At 33.0% G+C, this 24,649-nt stretch overlaps 1 protein-coding gene across 1 annotated transcript in view; it reads left to right on the top strand.

Annotated features, from left to right (window-relative positions):
* LOC108905256 (protein gooseberry) overlaps nt 1-24,649 on the top strand; it is a 48,392-nt gene that overhangs the window by 4,325 nt on the left and 19,418 nt on the right. The window contains exons 2-3 of the mRNA XM_018708060.1: nt 17,738-18,051; nt 21,173-21,287. Coding sequence (XP_018563576.1) covers nt 17,738-18,051; nt 21,173-21,287 — 429 coding nt within the window. The remainder of the gene's footprint in view (nt 1-17,737; nt 18,052-21,172; nt 21,288-24,649) is intronic.

Below are 24,649 nucleotides of genomic sequence, written 5' to 3' on the forward strand. Positions count from 1 at the left end.
TTGGTGGATAAAATTTTGAACAATTGTTGTAACATCGGGTATGTCAAATGATTTTATTATTTAAAAACACAAATTAATTTTATTAATTAATAAAGGCAAAAGCAGTTGAATTTGCCGATATAAAATAGGTGCGTTAAAATTCTTTTTACATATTTCTTTCTTTGCAAAAGTTTTTAGGTTTTTAGGTCAGGTTTTACAGAGGACCAGTTTCCAGTGCCGTGCAGAAGTCTATTCTTAAATCATTTTCGAACTGCTCTTTTTGATTTTTTCTTTACAAAATTGTATTTGTAAGGGTCCCCTGTACATCCAGAATTTTTTTTTGGATAAGTTCTGAATCACCCTGTATAGTGTTTCTAGAGGATACAAACGTATTTATTACATACTTAAATTACGCAGGGTAGTTTTGTTGCTTTCAAAATGAGTTTATTTTCAAATAAAAGAAATAAAAAAAACAAATTATAGTAGATTCTAACAGACTATTGATTTTAGATCCACATAACAGAATTACGGGAACATTATTATTTTCTTAGGCGTCTTCACAGTAGTGCTCTCTCCCACTGGGGAACAATACAATATTTGTAATTTTTTTCTGTACTGTATCTTCCACATTTCTAATAAAATTCGGTATCTTAACGACAGACGTACTCAATCAAAACTTAACAGGTAACTAAAACTCGACTACCCGACTGACTGACAACACACGCAAGGATGTGGCATCGGTTTCCCATGTGGTGACGTCACACCTGCCGGTTCAGCGGATACTCAGCGTGCCAGTTTATGATTATTTTTGGATGACTTGTGTAGGTGATGTAAAATTCAATTTTTTTGCACAGAACCTTAAGACAATATCTTTCCGTTAAGAAAATAAAAAAAATTGCTGAATGAGCCCATTCAATTAGGTCCAAAAAAACAGTTTGGACAAAGACTGACGTGTTTTCTTGGGAAGTGGAGATCTTTCGCCAATCCATTATGATAATTGAACTTTTACCTCAATGTCGTAACCGTAACCCTAGCTTTTGTCTCTCGGTATGACCGTTTGAATGAATGTTTCGTCGTCATTGGATTCAAGGAGTTGCTCTGTTCTGTTGCTCTGTCATCAAACGAGGAACAAATTTTGCAGCAATTCGATGCATTTTCAATTTTTCAGTCAAAATTTCGTGGCATGACCCAATTGAGTTGCTAACCTCTTCTGCAGTGTCTCTGGCATCCAATCAGCGATTTGCACGCACCAGGTCTTCCTGGTCGAGGATCATCTTCAATTGACTTCCCACCACATTTAAATCGTGAAAACTATTGGTAACATTGCGTATGATCCAGAGCATCATCTCCGTAAGCTTGTTTCAAAAGTTGAACCGTTTCCGCGAAAGCTTTCCGCAGTTTCATGCAAAATTTTTCGTTGCATTTAAAAATTCGTCACTAACACTTAAACACGTTGCACTTAATTGCAATTTCACGAAAATTAAATGAGATATGCACAATTCAGGAACATGTGGTTACAGAGGAGGTTATGTGCAACGCAATGCTGCCAACCGCATATCTCTAAATATCTTCATTAGCGCGAAATTCAAAAAGTTGTGTAATTTTCTGAACAAACCTTATTTGTGTGCGATGCAGCATGAAAAACATCTGCTTACTTTACGGTTGCATTCAGCTACTAGTAATTCGTCTTTAAGTCGAGTTTTTTCTTGGTCTTGAGTTCTTGCGCGTCTTCGCCGATCGCAGCATAATCTAAAGTCTGCTCTTTCCCACCGCTCAGTTCTTAGAAATGCAAATTCAGTAATTGGCTTGATTAGGCGATAACCGCGATGATAATTTCCAGATTACCCGACCACTTTTACAAACACGTTGAGGCAGCGCGCGACGTACACCTAATCTGAAAACTTGTCACTATTAAGGCACGGATTTTTTCCTGAGGTGCGACCGGAGATTGATAAAACCCGCACCATGAATATTAAAATCCGCCCGATTGGGAGATAAGTTAATAATACGGGCCGGAGCTGGTTTTCCGTAGAGGCATTAAGATGCTATCGCGCGCTTTTGACATAAGCTAGTCGGGATAACATTATACATCATCTGACAACGGGCTTTTTTCTCGATTTTTGTGTGGATCACTTGAAGGGGGCCGATGAGAAAAAAAGGACGTGTTTACCAGCGCGCTAGTAGCCGACTGGGCAATGAGAAGAAACAAGAAGAAGAGCTGCTTCGAACGCGGCGGAATATTTCCGTAATTGACGCTCGGTAGCGGCCTGCACGCTCTGAGCGGATCTGCTGGTTTGGGCGATGTTATTTGTCGATTTATGCAAAATACCAGACGACCGTGATAGACTTGAAAAAGATTAGTTTATGTGCACTTTATACTGTTCAATTAATTCAGAGAAAGAGTCACTCGAAGAGATTTATCTTGTCACAAATCGACACACTTTAGAATTTTCAACACAAAGTGGTTTAGACAGCAGAACTACTAGTTTAGAGCCTTGCGGCACGACGAACGACAGCCAGAAACAACCGAGAAGACACTTGGTCAAAGCAGACAAACATGAGTTTTTTATACTCAAGTTTCGAGCCAAGTCACCCCTTGACTAACCACAAACACAGATCCAAAACACTTAACGATGCGACGGTGAATCATTTATGTTTCTACTGCAAGCGACGACATCCAAAAAGGCAAAATCTGCAAAGCGGATACAAACAGGCTTTGGAAACCGTAGGTTTATACTAGACATTATATTACCTACCAATGGTCTACATGATCATGGGAAAATTAATAACAATAGTACCTATGATTTGATAGACTGCTAAAGAATCAGATAATTGTACATACTTGGGTTGTAACTTCAGTATAGTTGTTACGATCTCAATTGGAACCTCATAAAAACATTTAACTCGTACATTCTACGGAATCCATAGACGTCCAGAAAAAATTAGCACTGTCTCGTCTAGATGTACTATATTCCGAGCCATATTACCATATAATTACCATACGATTGTCAAGTTTTTTTATGTTTAATATCCCATTGTAATAAAGCTTGTCATAAAATATCTAAAGATTTATAATTATAATCAGGACAATCACTTAATTTATCTCGAATCATGTTTAAAGTAGGAACTTTATTTTCTTTATACATATTATAAATTGTGCGCCGCATTACATCTGGTAAAATCGTCAATTTTCTTTAATTTTGTATTTTTCCGTTTCCTTTTTGTACCGTGATCAATCCTTCTTTAATTACGCGACAAATTGGCCTTTTTTGGATATCTTAGTTAATTCGTTAATCCGTTTCCTAAGTTTTTTATCACATAGTGTCACTATTTTCAATTTTCAAACATTCATATATATTTAACAATATAATACGTTGACTTTTTACGTGTAAATCGTTGTTTTTAAACTCTAAGTTTGTTTCGGTACTTTCGACGAAAACCGGTTCCACTATTTGGGAATTTTCCCGAGTTATTTCGTTATCCTCCGCTTCAAAGAGTCTCCAGAGAGTCACGCTAAATTACTAGATAATTACATATAACATTTATTTTAATAACTATTACCATTTACTGGTTACGATATGAACAAATAATAATATCAACTAATAAATAATATACGTATTATACCAACAACATACCCCGCCAAGCAATGCTCTGCACGGCACTGGCAAAGCGGCAAAGCTTAGTGAACCCGTGTACCATACAAAAAAATTATTTACGACCTAGTGGACCAATACAGGTTTGTTTTGACGACCAGCGCGCCGCCGTCAATTCTACATCAGGCGGACTAGTTTACCAATACCGGACTCGCCGAATTGCTATTCGAGTATAAATTACGAGATACATCATGGTCAAAGCATAAGAAGAAATTTCAGGAGAAGTGCATACGGTCCTGTGCTTTAAGAATTACAGGTTCCAATTGACATCGTAACAACTATACTATCTACTTAATTTCAGTAAATTAATTCAAATGGAGAGACTCGAAGAGATTATGATGTGGGAGGTATCAAAAATCGCCACACTTTCCAAAGTTGTTTAGAGAACACAACCATTTCACTACAGCTCTCGGGCACAACGAATGACAACCATGTGAGCGAAACGGAGAGAAAATGATGAAATATTTACGCAACTTTCGAATTCTTCAGTTAAACTGTCGAAGTTCTGGAAAAGGGTAGAGAGGTCAAAGCGACGTTGTTAACCAGCCACAGACACAATTGATTCAAAGCGCTTTCGACGACAAAATTCTCACTCATGTGGCAAAGTTAGCCGACAAGAACTGTAAAGCGACCGAGGCCTGCGTTCGACTGTCTACCCAGATGATTTGCAATTAAACAGGACAATTCCTGATCACCGCATAAGACACAATTTCCATGATTGTTCTCGTACTGGAAGTATCCACAACCAGGACAGAGTCAGCTTGTAAACTGCTATAAATTCACTGAAAATTTCGGATAAAACCGCCCCCGAAACAGTGTTTTAAAAATTAGTTTGCTGACTACATTTGAATATCGTTTGTATTTTTTCAAGAATGTACTATTTTCTTCCTATATTTACGTCTGGCTTTTTTAATATTAGTGAGTGTACTCATTGTTTAAAATTTCTCACCAGCAATGTCTTAGTAAAAGTTCCAATATCCCAAAATTTTTGAGATTGTGTTATTTTTGATTTAACACAAGATGCGTACGTATAGCAAAATGGAACGTGAATTTATTTAACAAAATTATAGTCAAATTAAATACATTTTTAATACAATTTCTTGGAAATGTGTGGTACAAACTGTAGTTAGTTGTATTTTCTCTTTAAATTATGGTCACAAGTGCCACAGCTGTGTAAATTTTGTATGCCATTTTTTTTTAAATTGGTCGGTTTTCAAAGGTTACTGCGAATCCGTCACAGATAGTGCAAATCTGATAGACGAGTCCAAAGTTCTTGGCGCAAACCGCATCTTTTTATCTGTTACCGTTTTCGAGGGCGTTACAGGGCGTTTCTTGATTTTTGGCTAAACTGACTGGTGCCTATTTCTCGTTTCCCTTTCAAGATATCTTAAAACGGTTTGAACATTCTATAGGCATTTTTTTGAGATATACTCGATGACATAAAATTAAATGTGATAATATTTTTAGTTTTTGTGATATTTTTATTTCAAAAACGGAAAGAGGGCTAAAATCTGTATTAAAATTATATACTTTACTCATTTTATATGTAAATTTGCGGAAAATATAAAATTTTCAAAATACTGACGATATTTAAGTTTTCTAACTGGGAAGGCGTTGAAAACAAGGTATGACCTTGAACATTATTAGAAGCGTTTTAACACAAATCGAAAATGGTTCTTTACTCGAATCGAGACAAATAAAATATTTGAATAGGAATTAATATGACTTACTTAAGTAAATAAGTAGGTACATAATATTCCCTTATTCACATTATAATGGATTTAAATCGGTTGAGTACTTAGCCACTTCAGGTGTGCCTCAAGGGTCGATACTCGGACTCTTGCTTTTCGTTATGTTCATTATTGATCTTGTTGATGTCCTGGATATATATTTCCTTCTTTATGCAAACGATCTGAAGATATTTAAATCTATTCCAACTTCTGGCGACTGCATTCAGCTTCAAAATAATCTTAACGAGGTTAAAAGTTGGTGCGATAAAAATAAATTAATCTTGAATGCAAGCAAGTGCAACGTTGTCTTTTTCAAATAAATTAACTCGTGTAAAGTTTGATTATAGTGTTGATAATATTGTGCTGACGCGCCCAACAGTCTTACGTGACCTTGGTCTTTCATTTGACGAAAAACTGTCTTTCGGTGATCATATTGATACTGTCGTCTCTGATGCTAACAGAGCATACGGTTTTATAGTCCGTAATTGTCGTGATTTTACAGATATCGACGCACTTAAACTTCTTTATTTCAGTTTCGTAAGGCCCAAACTTGAAAACGCTTCTCTTGTGTGGTCCCCCCACTTCGCTGTTCACACTAATAAATTGGAATCAGTTTAAAATATTTCAGCTTTAAATCTGATGGTCTTTACCCTCCCATTGGACATCAACACGATGAACTTTTAAAATCTCATTTTGTTACTTCTCTTGAAATATTGCTGTCAGGTTTTTCCTCAAAAAGTAATGCATGATGCAATTGATTGTTGGAAGTTTTTATCCAAATTATCTTTTGCTGTCCCTAGATCTAGTTCTAGAGGAAATAACGTATTATCTACCGGCCGGCTGTACTAACATTCTTAAATATTTTCCTGTTTTTTTAACCTGTAACAATTGTAATATCAACGATATAGATATTTTTAATTACAGCCTTAATAACAAACACTTTTTACCTAAAATGATTATTACTTGTTAGTTTCTATAGTTTCTATTGTTTGTATATTCTTATGTTATATTTTTGCTTTTGTCTTTATATACTTCTCCTGTTCTGTAATTGATTTTCTTGTACACGTGGAACAGTCTAACGTAAATAAATAAATAAGTTAGAGTTTTCTTAGTTCTCTTTGCCCGAAAGTTAACTATAGGTGTGCCCCAGGGTTCAATTTGCGGCCCACACCGCCCCGCGGCCTTTTATAAACGTTGCTCCCAAATTTAACGCGACAATTCTGACAAAGTCGCACAAGAATCGTCCAAGATTATAAAACTTTCCCGCAGCGCTCGACTCGGTGCATCCAGAGTGCCTTTGTAACAGTCGAACGTCGCCGTCCGATTGTGTGCGAGGTGGGCGTGAGGACGTTTAACAAAATGAAAAGTCGGCCCCGGTCAGCGGCCACTTTGATCTCGCTAATGTCTGTTTTCATCAGTCGGATCCTACACCTGATTTCGGACCGATTCGAGGCGAGCGGCAAACCGCGCTCACAAATCGATTGGGTTCGCCCCGTGTGGCACCTAATTTTATTGAATTAAGCGGGATTCGGAAAAAACAATCGATCGCAGATCGATGCGTGACGCTTTTTTGTTCCGGCGGTCGCGGCTACCGGGTTTCGTTTCGGGTTTAATTCGGTTTCGGTTTTTTTTCCAGCGCCGTCTCGATGCGTCAGCCAGAATCAGGTGTTAATAATTAGGAAATTGGAAAAGAAAGGATATCGTTAAGTTGTTTGTAATGAAATATTAATTTGTCGTGCTACAGCGAGCAAAAAACTAAGCAAAAAGGAAATATGGATCAGTTGAACACGACTTGGCATTCCGTAGAGCTAGAATGCCATTATTTCTGCCGACATCGAAAATAATACAAATACCACTTCGTGTCAATACTGTTCTTTTTTCAAAAAAAGTTCCGAAAAAAGCAAATTTTGTTACGGGAATAAAGTTTGTTTGTTATAATTTCTGTTGCATGCATCCACAAAATTCAAATACATAAAATATCCACAGTATATAAACTAAAATATAGATATTTTATTATGAAATCCTTTCAAATTAACATTAGATGTGTTTAAGGAACCGTTAGTTTAAAGCTAGATGTTAAAAAAGTATACAGAATCTGTATATTGCGACCGCTGGGCGCAGGAGCGGTCCGGTCGGAGTCATTTCGATGTTGTGCAGGTTGGACTTTTCTGCATCCTAATAGGAAGGAAAATGGTAAACCTCTACATTTCGCTATGTTTACAAGACTGTGTCGATGTTTAAGGGCGTTATAAATAAATTTATTATAATTAAGGTTTCCAAGGCATATAGCGTCGAAGATGAATTTGTGAGTAGACTCAGCAAATCATGTATAATTTTCAAAGGTGCACAGAGAAAATTTGTATTATTGTAGCGTTTTAGGTGGTTTTAGAGTTGTTTTGGGACTTCTGGAAATACATGCAGATGGTATATTTTGCCGGTTTGTCGTTTTCGACCTACTAAATTAACAATAATTTAATTTTCGTCAAAATTGACTAGGGTTATGACTGTATTTACAGTAGACATAGTAAAATAGTAGTAAACATTCTACAAACGCTTTTTTGAAATACTTGACAAAAACAGTTTGCGTTTACTTTACTAAGATGTCAGTTAAGTTATGATTTGTCAGTGATTGTATAAATACAGTAAACAATTTGAGTCAAAGCTGCATTTATTTTTAAGAAATAGACAAATATATTCCAAAGTCGTTGATACATTTTGTTCTTTTCAGAAAAATTTCAAAAATAGGAACCTTAGTTAAAATAGAACATATTTTTGTGGTTTTAGACGATACTAGTCAGCGTTCATAGAATCTACAGATTGGTAGGTCACTTTGTGTCAGTAGTCATAAAATATCAATGACATTTAAAGGTATGGCATATGCTTTACATATTACATCTCGCCCACACTGGTGCTCTTGGTCATTCTGAACATCTTCATAATCTTTATTGGTTCTTCTAAAAGTTATGATGATTTTTATTAAAATTATTTCTAAAAATTATTCTTTAAAATATACAGTAATATTATATCAAATATATCCCAGAATTCAACAAAGATCAATCTTTCCCTTTTTGTGCACGTTTTACTTTTTTGTAACACTCCATATAATATGTATTCAGACAATGCAGGATCGGTTTTGAAATAAATTAAATATATGGATACAATTATCTACATAATTACCATTTATTTAATTCAATAATTAATTTACCTAACAAGTAGAAAAAAGTCTGCGTCATTCATCTGTTTTCAGACCAATTCTGTTGCTGTATCCATTTTCAATTAGGATATATTGCTCGTTTAGGCAAAATTGCTATGGAAAACATACCTTTTGGTTCAGAAATTATGATTTTCTATATCTTAACTCTATTGCGTTCAAATTTGTGTAGAATATTCAATTAAATGCTTTAACAATATATAAAATCGTTAATTACATCAATTTTTAGCCGTTTTATCCAACAAACTTAATTAAAAAAAATCTGCTTCATTTAAAATAATGAAATAGATTTTTCTTGTATTTTATTACATTTTTTTTCAATTGTAACAGTCACTTGAAACTTGTTACCTAAAAATTTGATATTTCTTTAAGTTTGACGTCAATGAATATCAAATTATGCGTAGAAATTGAAGTTAGATATTGAAAAAACACTATATTACCTTAGACCTTACTAGTTTTTTCGAAATGACATCCAAACTAAATTTATTTACTCGTATTTTCTTTGACAAACTGAATATTTAATAATATAATTTTAATACGAAACAGATCGTGGAATGTAATCGATATCAATGATTTTTTACTTTAATTAAATTTATGCACAGACGTAAAACTCGGGAAAAAATAAATTGTAGAGTCACGAGTTATGTTTTACAAAAAGAAAATGGGATTTTTCAGCTATGTATTACACCAAACTGTATAATGAATTGACATTTTTACATTAATAATCGTTTATTAACAAAATACGTATTCTTGTGTCGTCAGTTGCTAAAAAAGAAACTATTAATAAGATTCTTCTTATATTGCGATAAAAGCATTTGTAGAATATGCTTGAGTGAGCTAGGTTCCGAATTGTGGAGAAATTACATTTTTTTAAATTGTACTTTTCCATACACACTTCTTTTAATAAATATAAAATGAAACTCGGACCTTAAGAAGGTTCATATTTTTGTTTGTAGACTTGTCTGTGCCGCTTCACTGAAACTGTGGCCGTCGCCTGACTGAGAAATGCCAAGAATAAAAAATGCGCTTAAGGGTAGAGCATCCTTCTTATTTAAGATTTTCGTAATAAAATCGGTGTTTTATTCGTTTTTGAAAGATGACACATAAACGATTTGTGGGCCGACTAATGCCCAACACAAAGCTGCTACTTAGAAATTTCATTAATTTCTTCATTTGGGATTCGGGCAACATTTTGGCCACTTTTTCGGGTCCTGTGATATATCTGGTTTGACACCTCGTAGGCCCAGTAAACACGTGTTTCTTTGTTATACGCCATATAGTCGTATTTATAATTTACTATATCGCTGCTATCGACCTTAAAGTTTCTCAAATGATTACAAATCACGTCACCAGTAATTTTGTTCGGGGCAGTAATTTTATTTCCTTTACGTTGCCAATTAAATTTCGGTAAGATAGAAACAATAAGAATAAGGTTACATTAAAATCCAACATTATATTTCACACCTGTAATTTTTCACGACATTTTAATCAACCAATCAGCGATCGCATGACCTCAAGCGTAGACGTAACAGTTTGCCATTGTTCATTGTAAACGAGTCAATAATATTGGTGATTTAGGGATTTTTAGTTGCCAGTACCAGCCCTGAAATATTGGTTGCCTGTATATTTAACGAATCTATCAAATGTCTTAGTTGTACGTGATCGATGACAATATCATGTCATTAATCCAAAAAAGGGGGTAATTAATCTTATATACATACAGGGTGGCCAAATGAAACCGAAACAGAGCCACTTTCAGGAACTGCGTCAAGATTGTAGAAAAACGCTCGGACCCGTCGATTTTAGATTAAAGGGGGATCTTCTTTGCTGGTATTTTTGACTCCGCCACTTTCACCCCCAAGCAAGGGTAAGCATCCCCCCAAAATTTTTAAATGGCATTGGGGGTTGAGTAATATTTCTTTTGCAAGCTCTTACAATTCTCTTTACAACAAACTTTAAATTTTATAATTCCGCCCAATACTTTGAAAAAATTTAGATTTTAAATTTTAAATTGTGTTTAGTTGCTTACATACTACTTAGTTGATTAAATGTTCAAACTGATGACCGCCCGCTTCCATAGAAGAATAAAGATTTTGTTCGAAACATTCGCGCACAGTCCGAAGCATTTCCGGAGTGATTCGACGGCATTCGTCGACGATTCTTTGACACAAATCTTCCAACGACGCTGGCTGTGTTTTATAGATTTTACTTTTTAGGTATCCCCACAAAAAGAAATCAAGTGGCGATAAATCCGGTGATCGTGGAAGTCACTCAATGCTGCCTCTTCTTCCAATCCAATTCTGTAGAAAACGTTGTCCAAATACTGACGGACAATTAACACATAATGCGGAGGAGCACCGACCTGTTGAAAAACCAAATGATCTTCATCGTACTCTGGAACATTTTTAATAACATTAGTCAAGGCAGAGTCAATAGCGTGTTCCAGTAATTGCAAATACATTTGGCCAGTCAATTTCCAGGTAGAAAAAAAGGACCCACCAGCCGATCACCGAAAATTCCAGCCCATACATTTAATTTTTCCGGTTGCTGTGTATGCACCTCGTGAAAAACTCTTGGGTTTGAATCGGACCAATAGTGGCAATTGTGACGATTTACCGTCCCGTTCAAGAAAAAATTGCATTCATCAGAAAAACAGATGTTAAAAAGGAACTGTGGATCGTTCCCTGCTCGCTCACTCATTATTCATCCTCATGAAATTACTGGACTAAATGTATTTTGTATGGATGGAATTTATTCTTCTTCAAAATGGTTTGTATGCTAGTTCGATTGATCCCAGACACAGATGCCAGCTGCCTCGTACTTAATGTAGGATCAAGATGAACTTGTCCCAAAACTGCAACTTCACTAGCTTCATTAACTATAGGTTTTTCAATTTCTCGTTTTTTATTGGCTACGTTCCCTGTCTCTTGAAATTTTTTTACTAACTCTAGAACATACTTCCTCCTGACATGTCGATCTTGATGTTGTTCATTAAATAGCTGAGCTGTTCTATTCGCACATTTATTGTTCATAAAGTAAAGCGAAATGATATCTACCCTTTCCGCAATGGAATAAACCATAGTGTTTAATTTTCAAAAACACAATTAAATAAACTACCAACCAACGCTTCCAAATAATACTAGAAAATAATTTGGAATCCACTAATTTTACGTTCATTGTGTGTGTATAGCATTCATTTCTGTTTTTTACAATTGTGTTTTTTTTACGAAAGTGATAACAAATCGCCAAAAACCAATGTAACGCAAGAAATACTAAATTTATACCATTGGCGTACTTAACTCGAATGACTGACATTTTTACCGTTACTAATTGTTTGTACATAAGTTTCAACTTTAAAATCAAAATTCTTAATAAGTATTGGGCGGAATTATAAAATTTAAAGTCTGTTGTAAAGAGAATTGTAAGAGCTTTCAAAAGAAATATTACTCAACCCCCAATGCCATTTAAATATTTTGGGGTGATGCTTACCCTTGCTTGGGGGTGAAAGTGGCGGAGTCAAAAATACCAGCAAAGAATGTCCCCCTTTAATCTAAAATCGACGGGTCTGAGCGTTTTTCTACAATCTTGACGCAGTTCCTGAAAATGGCTCTGTTTCGTTTTCATTTGGCCACCCTGTATTATACCTTACGTCTTCTGTGATTGTTATATTCTACACTAAATGTTATTACGTTAAATTTCGCTTTAACTTTTTAATTGATTATTAAGGGTCCTTTTGTTTTACATGTTTGTTGAAACATTGTACGATCCTCACAACAAATAAATTCCGAAGTTTCTTGCGTTTGTCCGTAGATAAGTAGATCATTGCAAACAAACACAATTTATCTAAAAAAATGACATGCCCAAATTCTGAACAGATCATCAAATTTTGACCAGATTCTAAAATTTCTGAAACTATTTATTTATAAATAGTCCTCTTAGATTTTCAGTTTTACACCAAAATATCGATGACACAAATGCTGTCATGTCAAAATCATTACACGATCTTTGACAGCATTGGCAGTTCTGTAATTGTGTTCCAGGTTTGGCTGCTTGTGTAGCGCATGAACCAATGAATTTTGAACCTTATGTAAGCATTATATCGGAATACGCATGCGTCTCACTGTTGGAAACTTTTTTCGATTGCTCTAAGAACAAATCTTATAGTAATATCCAGAATATTAATAGTACTATCAAATATACGCACATAGAACAACTGACAAAACGGTGGTATGTTATCAAAGCGTCTTTATTTTCAAAATTGTTTCTAAATACACTCAGGCCACCTTTTGTTTATTGCTTTCCCTGAAAAAAAAAAGCAGAATTAAATGGGAACGAAACTTGTAAATTAATACTAAAAACATTTAAATAAGAATTAACAAAAAATATGTGTCATTTAATAATTTTTTTGGTATTGGATCTTTATATAATCAAATACTTATATAGGAATATCCGTTTCTCCTAAATTACCAGATACTGGTCACACAGACTCACCGTGTTGATCATTTATATGTTAATTTAAGAGGTAGCTGCTATGCTTTAAAATTTATATCCATATATTCTTAAATTGGTATATTATGTTAATTTTCATTCATATATCAAACCAGGAGCATAGTAACAATTAACAGAATTATTCTAAGTGTTTCGAAAAGTTTTTCTTACGCTCATTTGTATTATCTATCTATCTTCCATTTTTATCCATTTATCCTATTCGTAGGTACTCATATATCTATTTCTGCATCTTCTATATAGACATCTGTATCTTGAGAAAATTATTTTATCCACAATCACCTTATAGTAGGACTTTTATCCACACATATGAACCGTCTAAAGTGATACTTTATTTACTAATGGAATAAAGTATCTTTATTTCAGTAGTAGAATAATGAAAAGATAATAAACCTATAATAAATCAAATTTAATTTATTTACTTAAATATTCTTTATCGGAAGCCCCAGTCAAATATTCTTCAATATGTGCTCTTTCCAATACTGCAGCATTTTTTGTTTTATATCTTCTCGATTCACTCTTCAAATAAGCAGTAAGCTTGTTATATTTTCCAATATCTATATTTTTGTAGACCTTTATAGTAGCCTTCAACATCGAATACTTCGACCACATAAATGAAATTGCATATTTTTTCTTCAAATCTAAAAAATACGATAGCATGACTTCTTCATTTATTGTCATTACTCTCCGTTTTTTCCTCCATTCGTTAAATTTGGCGAACACATTTTCATAATGTTCCCTGGATTTCGCTGGCATTAAATGGAATATTGCTTCTTGAACTTCTCCAAAAACAGCCACATCAACACAATTACTTTCTTGCATTTTTACCAAATTCAGATAAAACTGTTTATTAAATAATAGACAATAGACAAAGTACCACAGCAATCAGTACCCAAAACTTACCACGTTTCATTAAATACTAGTAAGAAATATCAAGACGTGCGAATATTTCTTTATTAAATTCCAATAATTCTGACTCCACAAATATGATTGTGATGTGATTATGGATAAAAGCGTTGTTTTGCATTCATGTTTTAATTGCCTCTTATCAATTTAAGAATATTAAACGCTCCATATTTTTTTTACCATATCTTCAACTATAGTACAAATTTCTTTAATTAAAAATTATCTGTAGTTTATTAAGAAGAAAATTGCAACGAGTCTACAAACATCATAATTAAAAACATCGGAACACTACAGAACTGTTCAGCTAGGCTTAATATTTTGCCGATCAAAAGAACAACCGCATTGAGAGAACCAGATTGGGTGTAAAATCGACCAATGGTGCATGACCTTGTTCAATCGCCGTGCAAGACCACCCCGGATTTGTTTACGAAAAAAAATTCCGATTCAGGTCAAGTTGGCCGAAAAACTTACAATTCACCTCAATGGGATTTCTCCTTATTCATTGTTGTGATTCTACATTCTTAATGGGATACACAAGAAGTACATTGTCATCCTTCGACGATGAATAGGATAATATCTATTCAATTTCTATAAAAATAAACGTTGAAGTAAGGCTAAGTCGTCCTTAGCAAGGGAATATTAAGATGTGCATGATAATAATAGTTTTGTTACCGATTCTGAAAAAGAATTTCCGGTCGGCCCATTTTAATCTAGTTGCAGGCCATTTCGCAGAAGCGTCGTTAGATATTAAAAGTTTTTATTTTATAATTTGGTTGGGGTTATAATTTACGTGATGAGCCGAGGCAGAGTTTTAAAAATTAGCCGTGTCGTTTGGGCCTAACCGCAAAGACAAACATTATGTGCGGTCATTTTATGTTACCTTGAAATAGTAGGACATAAATCATGGGGTAAAGGTGGTGATTTTTCCATACTTGTCTTCAGAAAATGATTTTTGGACTAAAATAATTATAATGGGAATACAGTTAAATGACACCCTGTATAATTTTAATACAATTAGCGATATTAGTAAGCTATATTACCATATTCACTGGCTATGCACAAATTTACATTTTGCAATTAAAAAAACATTAAAAATACTATTTTTCACATATCTAAACAAAAAATAATCTAAAGGAGTTAGTTGCGAGCCATATCTCTCGTAGAAAAATATGGGTCCTATTATACAGTGCGTTCATAATGAAAGGAACAAATTCGTTTAAAATTCAGGTAATTATTATGTGGGAAAACTCTCGGACACGTCGGTTAATATTTTTAGTTGAGGATATTTTTTGACATGACAAAATTGTATGCAGGGTGTCTCAAGAAGAACATATGCAGCCATCATTGATTTTCTTAATGGAACACCCTGTATATTATGCCATATTTGAGTTGTACGGTAAATTCTGAACACTTTTAATAAAAATAAAATGTTCAAATTGAACATCCTTGAACATTTTTTAAAAGCCAACAAAAACAACCTGGTAAGCCTAATTTTATCTTAAATAAAATCTTCGTATTAATCGTTTTTCATTCCTTGACAATTTTGATGTAGTATGTATTGAATAAATCACAATTGACAATAAAAACCAAACTATCACCGGCGTTTAGTTTGTCAGTGTCATTTTGTCAGTTTTAATTTACATTTTAAAAATGCATTTATTTGAGAAAGACCGTATTGAAGTACTTATGATGACTGGTATTTGGAGAGTCGTACTCAACAAGAAGTGTGTAATTTATTTAATGTAATTCATCCTGACGGACCTCCTATTAGTAGATCTACTGTCAGCAAAATTGAATTGAAATTTTCTGAGCACGGCCAAATTAGAGATTTATCTAAAGGAAAACCAGCAGAAATATCAGATTCTAAACTAGACGTTTTACTAGAAACTGTTAATAATTCCTATGTAGCCGTTAGGACAGTCTCCGGAAATCCAGTAGAGGTAATTGAAAACATTCAACGGGAAACAATCCTTCGACCACAAAAATGTATTGAAGTAAACAGACAAAACATTGAATATTTATTTTAAAGCAATTGTTATTTAAATAATGTCTTATGATTAAACATAATTTTTTTCCATTTATCACATTTCAAACGTCATTATTACAAAAACCGCTGATTTTAGAGATATGGTATGTTTGTTCTATTTTTTTCTTCTGTTCCATATTAATATAATTTGTTCCTTCGCTACACAAACGCATAATTTTAGGGATGTAGACTGGTTTCTACAAATCTATGAGGATTTTCTGCAGCCCAGGTTCTACAATGTTGGCTGTCTTATAATATGATATCCTTTATTATACTGATACTGATACTGATGATTATACTCGCCTTTCCACTTCTAAGAAAAATTGTAAAATTAAATATCATATTTTAAATTTTTTTATTTTTTTAACTACACCAATCCTACCAATATTTCGTAGCAAGCAGAATATCCCTCTTTTTTGCAACTTCTAATATGTATTCGATCAAGCCTATGCCCAAAATTTGGGAGCACCTACGAAGATGGTTTTCGGCTTAAAAAATTTGTCTTTCCAAGTACTTTAAGATACTAATTGGCAGAATTGAAAAATCCAAGATGGCGGACATAATATGGCTCCTAGAGGTATGAGAAAAATAAAGAATCGTCCGATAAACTTCTTACACTAATCAGATTAACCACAAATTCATACCCTAATAGACTGAACAGGTGCTCTTGACATCGTTGGACATGAGTATGGAGTTATTTTTCAAAAATTGAAGATGACGAATTTCATATAGTGACTTGTAAGGCTAAAAAGCCTGAAATCGTCATTCAAAGGGAAGTGACCTGTCGATTTCACCCATAAACCTTATCTGAACAGATATCATATCATATATCGATTCTAACCTCAAAAATATTTGAAAAATCTCGATTTTTCGTTGATATAGCGAGGTAAACCTCAAAAGAATAGACAATTTTCATGTTTTTGGGGTTACTGAAACATGATAATGTGTTTTTTTATGATATTATATCATACACTGATCCTAACCTCAAAACTTATTTGAGAAATCTCGATTTTTTGTTGATATAGCTGATACTATGAATGCGGACTGACGAAAAGACACAAATACCTAGGGACATAATTTCTGGCACCTCAGAACATCAGAGAGACTCCAACAAAGTTACAAGTCTGTACGAACCATAGCTTTGTTACTAGCAGCATGCATAATGTGTTACAAGACCGGAGGGAGGCAGAGTGCAACCTAAAGATCAAGAAAATTCCCTGATTAAGTCAAATTTACAGGAACGTATCAACAACCAGAATCTGGATCAGATGTCATAAGAATATAATTTGCGTTTAGATAATAGAGTGGTTTCTAAATTCAAATATTTAAGTTTTGTATAATTTTGCAAGCAAGGATTTTAAATAATTTTAATTATTACCTAATCAAGAACTATGGCGACAAGCAACAATAATAGAGTTGATTTTTTTTTGCAAAATGATGGTGACTGCGCATGCTCAAGTATTCATGACAAAGAGGGTACAATATGTAACCCCATTCTATATGTATAAATACTATTATAGAAAAAAATGGAAGCGATATACCTATTTATATTTTCAAGCTAATTTGTCTTTAGTAAATTACCATTGGGTTAAATATGATAAACAGATCTCAGCTAATTCTGCATTTTGGGGACTGCCTTTTCAAATGACCCCCTTCCAAAGTTCTTCAAAACACGTCTTTTTCGTTCTAAGCAACAACAGATCCCTGAAGGTTATTTTTGTTGCAGGTCAAGGAAGAGTCAACCAGCTAGGCGGCGTCTTCATCAACGGTCGCCCTTTACCAAACCACATCCGGTTGAAAATCGTGGAAATGGCGGCCGCCGGGATAAGACCGTGCGTGATATCCAGACAGCTCCGTGTCTCTCACGGCTGTGTGTCAAAAATTTTGAACAGATACCAGGAAACTGGCAGCATCAGGCCCGGTGTGATAGGAGGGTCGAAGCCTAGGGTGGCCACCCAGGAGGTGGAGACTAGGATAGAGCAGTTGAAGAAGGAGCAACCCGGTATTTTTTCCTGGGAGATCAGGGACAGGCTGATAAAGGTAAAAAATTTATTTTCTTTGTGCAATAAAATTATACCAAAAACCAAATTTCGTAATTTAGTTCTTTAATACACTTTAAATACGTTGTTTTTTTATTAAATCTTATGCTAATCACTTTTTGTTGCAACTATTTATATTCATTAGAAATTAATTGCTTTTTTAAGTAGTTTCTAGTTGCTTGTAATTTTTTTAATTGAATAATTGTTAAGTTGACTTTTTTCAATTATACCATAAGTAATCAAGTTTAACGATAATTTTTTTCTAATTACAGAGCATTTTAATGATTATTCTTTTGATTTAATTGTTATTTCTGTATCTACAAACAATACTGCACCTGTATTTCTACATATAAATCTATTATTTAACCTATTATGCATTGTGTTTACAAATTTAAAGCCAAATTGAAAAAGGAGATAGAAAATATCAATTTTAGTAAAAAATCTTAATAAATAACATTGGGCTTAAAATACTTACTAAAAAAGATACAGATAAAAATGTACTTCCAAAGATATATCTTTGTTTTTAGACATTTGTAAATATTGTTATTTTGACTGAAATTGGCGTTTGTGCTTACACAAAATTAAAAAATAAAATAGCATGTGAAAATAATCAGATACCAAGTTTTTCATTGAATTATTTAATTTTACTCTTTCCATTTGCCAAATTTACCAAAAACTAAAATAATCTATCTAGCTTAGAAAACTATTATACAGTGCTTTCGAAAAGTAACGAACAAATTCATTATTTTTTAAATTGAGAAGTTTTCGAAAAAATTCCCTGGCACGTCGATTTTGTTTTTAAAAAAGGCACTTTTTGACATACGACCCATATTTGTGAACTCATCGTTGTTCGAGATATGATGTCATCGACAATTTTTTTAAATAGCAACAACCAATTTTGACCAATGATGCCATTTGAAAGAGCGTGTCATTCTACATACACATCATGAAAAATTATGGTGTTACATAACAAAAATTTCAAGAAAATAATGTTTGAAGTTTTTGAAATTTAATTTTCACAATACTGAAAATGATAATGATTATCTAAAAATCGACTAAATTAAATGTTCAAATTGTGCACCTGTGCAAGTTTTTGAGCTGCACTTTCGAGAAGATCTGAAACATGTATTTTGGCTGAAGGTGGCCATTTCCAACATATGTTATAAAAATGTTATAATAAATTGTAGTAAAGTAATTCCATTGTTAATTAATTATTTTGTTATTATTATAAGTATTGCAATTAGTATCGTAAACATGCACTTGATCCAATAAATCAGTTTTGTTGTTAATCAGTTTGGAATACAAAAAAAGTGTAAAGAAAGAAAAACTGAAGATAATACAATGGCGCATATGATGACCGATTTTATTTGTAATATTATACAGGGTGATCTTTTTTTTAGTAAATAATGATCGATGATACCCACACCTACGCCACTGGTAAGTTTCTAAAGCTGACAATTTTTTGTTTCATACCTGCTGGCATACTAAATACTCACACCGAATTTGGTTAAATTATCTCAAGTGGTTTAGAAATTAAAAATTAAAAACTGCTTTTTTTTTTAATTTTTGACACGCTGTTTTACGACCCCGCATTTATGTAACAAAATGTATTTTTGGTCACAGAATACGCTCCTGGATTTTTGATCTCTACTTAAGAAACGCTCTGTATATTCCACTCTTTTCAACAAACTAAAGGATTTTTACTCATTTTACTCAATTTAACATTCCAATGTCGAATAATTCTAATTAAGGAGGTATATCGGGGCCCGAGGGAAGTGAGGAGCGCAGGGGAGTCCTATGATTTTCTTATGGGACTAAAGCCCGCTGCCAATTTGAAAAAATTAAATTCTTTGGAAATTATTTGCGATAAACATTATTTATATAGCAAAGAAATCTACTCATATGCACAGAGCAAACATATTGAAAATTAACAACATAAAAATATCATATTTAAGTAGTTTTAAATTATATTTAATGAACGCATAAACACTATGTAGATGTGGCAACAGCGCTAATAATCGAGTGCAGTTGTACACACTGCGAACCTACAGACCTCGGACAGCGGAGATATTGCGCGTTAAATTCGGGTAAAGATGCGTACGCGTTCAAAAATGTATTGTGTGTAAACTATGTACAATATAATTATTATATATAGCAAATATATCGTATTATCCTCGCGAAGATTTGTATCCTTTATTTAAAATCCGTAAATCATGTGAACTGGTAAAACAACGAGAATTATGTTAATTTAGTTCTAAAGAAATGAAATGACACTCGCGCCCATCTCTCGTCCAAGTCAAAGAAAATGTTGGATGCAATTTTGAAGGTTCTGTGATAGAAATTACATTATTACTCACTGTTCGTGTTTTTAATCTCTATTTTAGTAATGTTACAAAAGTTTTGCAACTATAACTAATTTTTTAGATATAAAGTTTGCTGAGAAATATTTATGTTCCTTTGTTATTCCGTACAAATGCTTTTATCTCAAGTATTACTAATTATATTAATCAAGTAAAGAAAACTTTATGTAACCCTAAATATTGCTGGGTAATGATTACGATGTTTTTATAAACCATTAAATATATTAAAAGGATTTATCAACTGTATTTTTTATTCCAATAAATATATCACAGCTTCCTAGTCTTTTTTAATTAATCTAGTTTTTTAAAAACATTACAAAAAATCATCTGTTGTGGATAATTTATTGTTGATAACAATGTACATGGGATTTAGGAAAAATGTATATGTTTGAAATCAATTTCGTTTTTATCAAGTCTTTCAAATGTATTCCCTCCTTGCTGTCAGCTGATTGGTACGTTGCCACATTAATCCTCAAGTCAGACAGAAATGCAGTTATTGGTTTCTGTTTCTAATTAATACAGCTGTACTATGTTCAAAACTTACATTAGTTTTACATTAAAAATAAGATAATATTGTGTACTATCTATGGAAAAGTTTTGTTTCACAATTTCTACATTTTTGTCTCAGTTATGGGCAAAAAAAGCCGCACCGTCCATATAAACCATGTTAAAATGAACAACTTTCAACAACAATATCTCAACCTTTCATGTATTTTTGTTCTAGATTTCTAAATAAAATTTTATCAATATTTCTTGTTATAGGAAGGGATATGTGACAAAAATTCAGCGCCCTCAGTCAGTTCAATCAGCAGATTGCTTCGTGGTGGAAGAAAAGACGACCCAGAACGAAAAAATCACTCTATAGACGGAATACTTGGTGAGTTTTTGTAGCAGCTTTTAAAATTTAAATTTTCCCATATTTGTATCCTTACTTACATTCATTCCATTCATCCGCAAATACATTTTTCCAATCTTATTATTACCAACGAAAATCTCATGAAGGCATTCAAAACAACGTGGGAACGCTCCTTTATTGTGACTAATTAATTAAAAACCGTGAAGTCAGTAATTACATGACCAATTAAAAAAAGACTCCCCGTTCACCTCGACGGTCCTGCCGAAATTTTAAATCGAATCGAGACAAAAAGCTAGTCTATTTATTCTTTAAACAGCTCTAGAAAACGATACTTCGACGATTAGAAAAAAAGTTCACGGTTTGGCGGATTCGGATTCCAATTACCGCAGGCGGATATGGAACTAAGAGCCATGCGACATGTTTTTCGGAAAGATTTTACGCTTTTTAACAGAATTCGGGAAATCGTGACGAGATCTGAGACCGTGAAGATATGGTAGGGGGTTAGATTTGGATTTTTTGCTCCAGTGGAATATTAGGGCGGCCTTGGAACTCCTAGAGCAGATACATTTCTTTAAAAGTACTTAGGAGCAATATTATGGCTTTGTTTCAAGCGATTACCCTGTATAAGATAAACCAGAACTGAACGGAAAAGCCAATAGGACACCAAAAGCACAGATTTTCATGGCATTATGTAACTCAAAGTTTCATCTTGGTAAATTTAACACCCTCAAATTCATAAACATTTTTTTTTAGATCATGTAAAAGTCCTTTTCTTCCTCAACAACTTCTGTTAACAATGTTTTTCGATATCTCTTCTCGATCAAAAGGTGTAACACGATTTGTACAGAAAAAAATACTGGTTTGATCAAGTCTGTTACTGATTTTGTCAGTGTTGCTGACGAAATCATTTGTTTCTACACTGCTGATTATGAATCTTTAAGTGTTTCTCTAAAAATCAAAACCAGATCGACACATAAAAAGACTATTTTGACTCTGATATTGTTATCAGACGTAATTTTTCATTCTGAATCAAATCATCAATCAATATTCGTTAAGTTAAAGTACTTTTCTTCTTTTTGAACTTCCTTTTTGGATTATATCCATACGATCACCAATTAAAGTTTAGTTTATAATCATCTACCTTGACCTAAAACATTCTATAGATTCATTCTCAAGCCTTAAAGTCTCAGTCATATTAAAAAAAATATTGCATGTAGATGTATTGAACGCAACATATTAAATACTTAATCCTTAGATTAAAAGTGTTCATCAAATTTTAATTTATCAAAGTTTGTTCAACAATATTTACAATATTTTTTGTTTACCCACATTGATATTAAATACAGAGTTTGAACAAGTACTAAAATTAAATAAACCACTGAAACTGCCACTACCCTCACTCTGGGAGCAATTCTCAAAGCAGTCCAACACGTTTTCGTTAATAGTTTATTGTATTTTCAATGTTGTGAAATCAGAACTAACAACGGTGTTGATAGACTAGGGTCGATAATTTTTGAAACCAAAAAAAATTATAGTAGGATGAAACCCATTGGAAAAGAAAGAGAATATAACAGAAATGAAAGGAAAAATAATTTACGGGCGATCTGAGGTCGGGAAGGGGAAGGGGGTGAGTTTTTAAGGGTAAAAAACGGTTTCCCTTGATTTCCGGAAAAACTACAAGTCTTATGGAAAAAAGTTAAATGGCAAAGTTGTAGGTAATAAAAAGATCTACAACTTTTGTATTTACACTTTTTTCACATAACCTCAAAATTTATGTGAAAAATTCAAATAACCAAGTTTTTGGTTTTTTATTTTTATCTTTTAAAAAAAAATTTTTTTTTCACGAAATTTGGTGAAAACTTACCTATTTATGTCCCAAACACGCTGTAATTTTTTTGATTTGAAATATTTATTTTTTCACCTTATTTTTACTTAATATCGAAAAAGCACCCTAATTTTCAATCGAAAATTCTCACGTCAAAATATCTGCTTTTTTAAAAACGTCGGTGGGCTTTTTCTTCGTTGAAATCTCTACTTTCTGATGGTGTAAAAAAATATATACATTACTATGGTAAGTTTTCTCAGGAAATGCAAAGAAACGAACTAGAATCCGAAATTTTTTTTCTAATCATTATGTACAATTTTGAGCTATTTATTAAAATTTACACTTTAATTACTCGAAAAACGTAAGATTCCATGTTACATTGATAAACAAAAAAATTACAAGTCGAAATATACTATTATAATTAACAACCAAATAAGTTAATAAAGTTAATATTTAATAAGACATCTACAATATTTTGAGAAAGTTGTAGAATCTTCTTTCGTTTCTTTGCATTTCCTGAGAAAACTTACCATAGTAATGTATATTTTTTTACACCATCAGAAAGTAGAGATTTCTTTAGAAACATCAAATAGAGAAATTATTGTTCCTATAAATTATTAACAAATTATTTTATTGGATATAAAAAATATTACGGCTGTAATATTTCTGTCGACACTTTGTAAAATCTTTGAAAATTAGACGCAACACTTGATTCTTAACGACCATTTTTTGGCGTAATTTTAGTAATGCTAAATGAGGTATACAAAAGCAATCGCTATAAAATCATAGTTAAACTAAAAAGTAATATTTGGAAACGGTTATGAAAGACACATTTAACGTTGTTGAACTGATTTAAAATGTGGAATTTCCTAATGTTCCAATTCGGAACTAACTAGATCAAAATGATTTTGCGCCATTTACTTAGTTTCTATTTTCCACAGAAATTGCTACATTTTTAGAACAAATATTCGGTTCTCTAGACTCATGTTGCTTGTTAAACATTGGGACCATACTTTTTTCTTTAGTGACGATTTCCATGATATTTTTTTTACAAAAGTGCTTGAATTAGAAACGCCACAACTAACCCATCACTTTTATGCAAAAGTAAAATACGTTTTATTAAGAATTCTTAGCAACAAAGAATTTTTAAATTCACATGTTTTCTCCGAGTTTTTGTAATTTGTTTTTGTAGTCAACTTATGTTTACCACAGACAATATAGCGTATCGCTACAGACTGCTACTTAAATGCTGGAAATTGGCAACCCGAAATGGAAGCAGGGTCTCCTTAGTCGGCTTCCAGCTATAAAATTTAGCGCGGTAACTCTTCTACTTGCTAATAGGCGGCAGTTCCAGCTGTGGCTTTGTTGCCAAATAATAACTGTTAAACAAATGTAATGCTTTCAATTATGCAATTAAAGAGATATGGAACTTATCTTGTGTTTGGAAATCACATTTGCCTTAAATGTTAAATAAAATAAATCAAGTTAGAATTAAAACTATGAATTTACCTAATTAATTATTTATTTTATATCACCTTGGAATGGGAAAATTCAAAAA

This window comes from Anoplophora glabripennis, unplaced genomic scaffold, assembly GCF_000390285.2.
Source record: "Anoplophora glabripennis isolate ALB-LARVAE unplaced genomic scaffold, Agla_2.0 scaffold15, whole genome shotgun sequence".
Classification (NCBI taxonomy): domain Eukaryota; kingdom Metazoa; phylum Arthropoda; class Insecta; order Coleoptera; family Cerambycidae; genus Anoplophora; species Anoplophora glabripennis.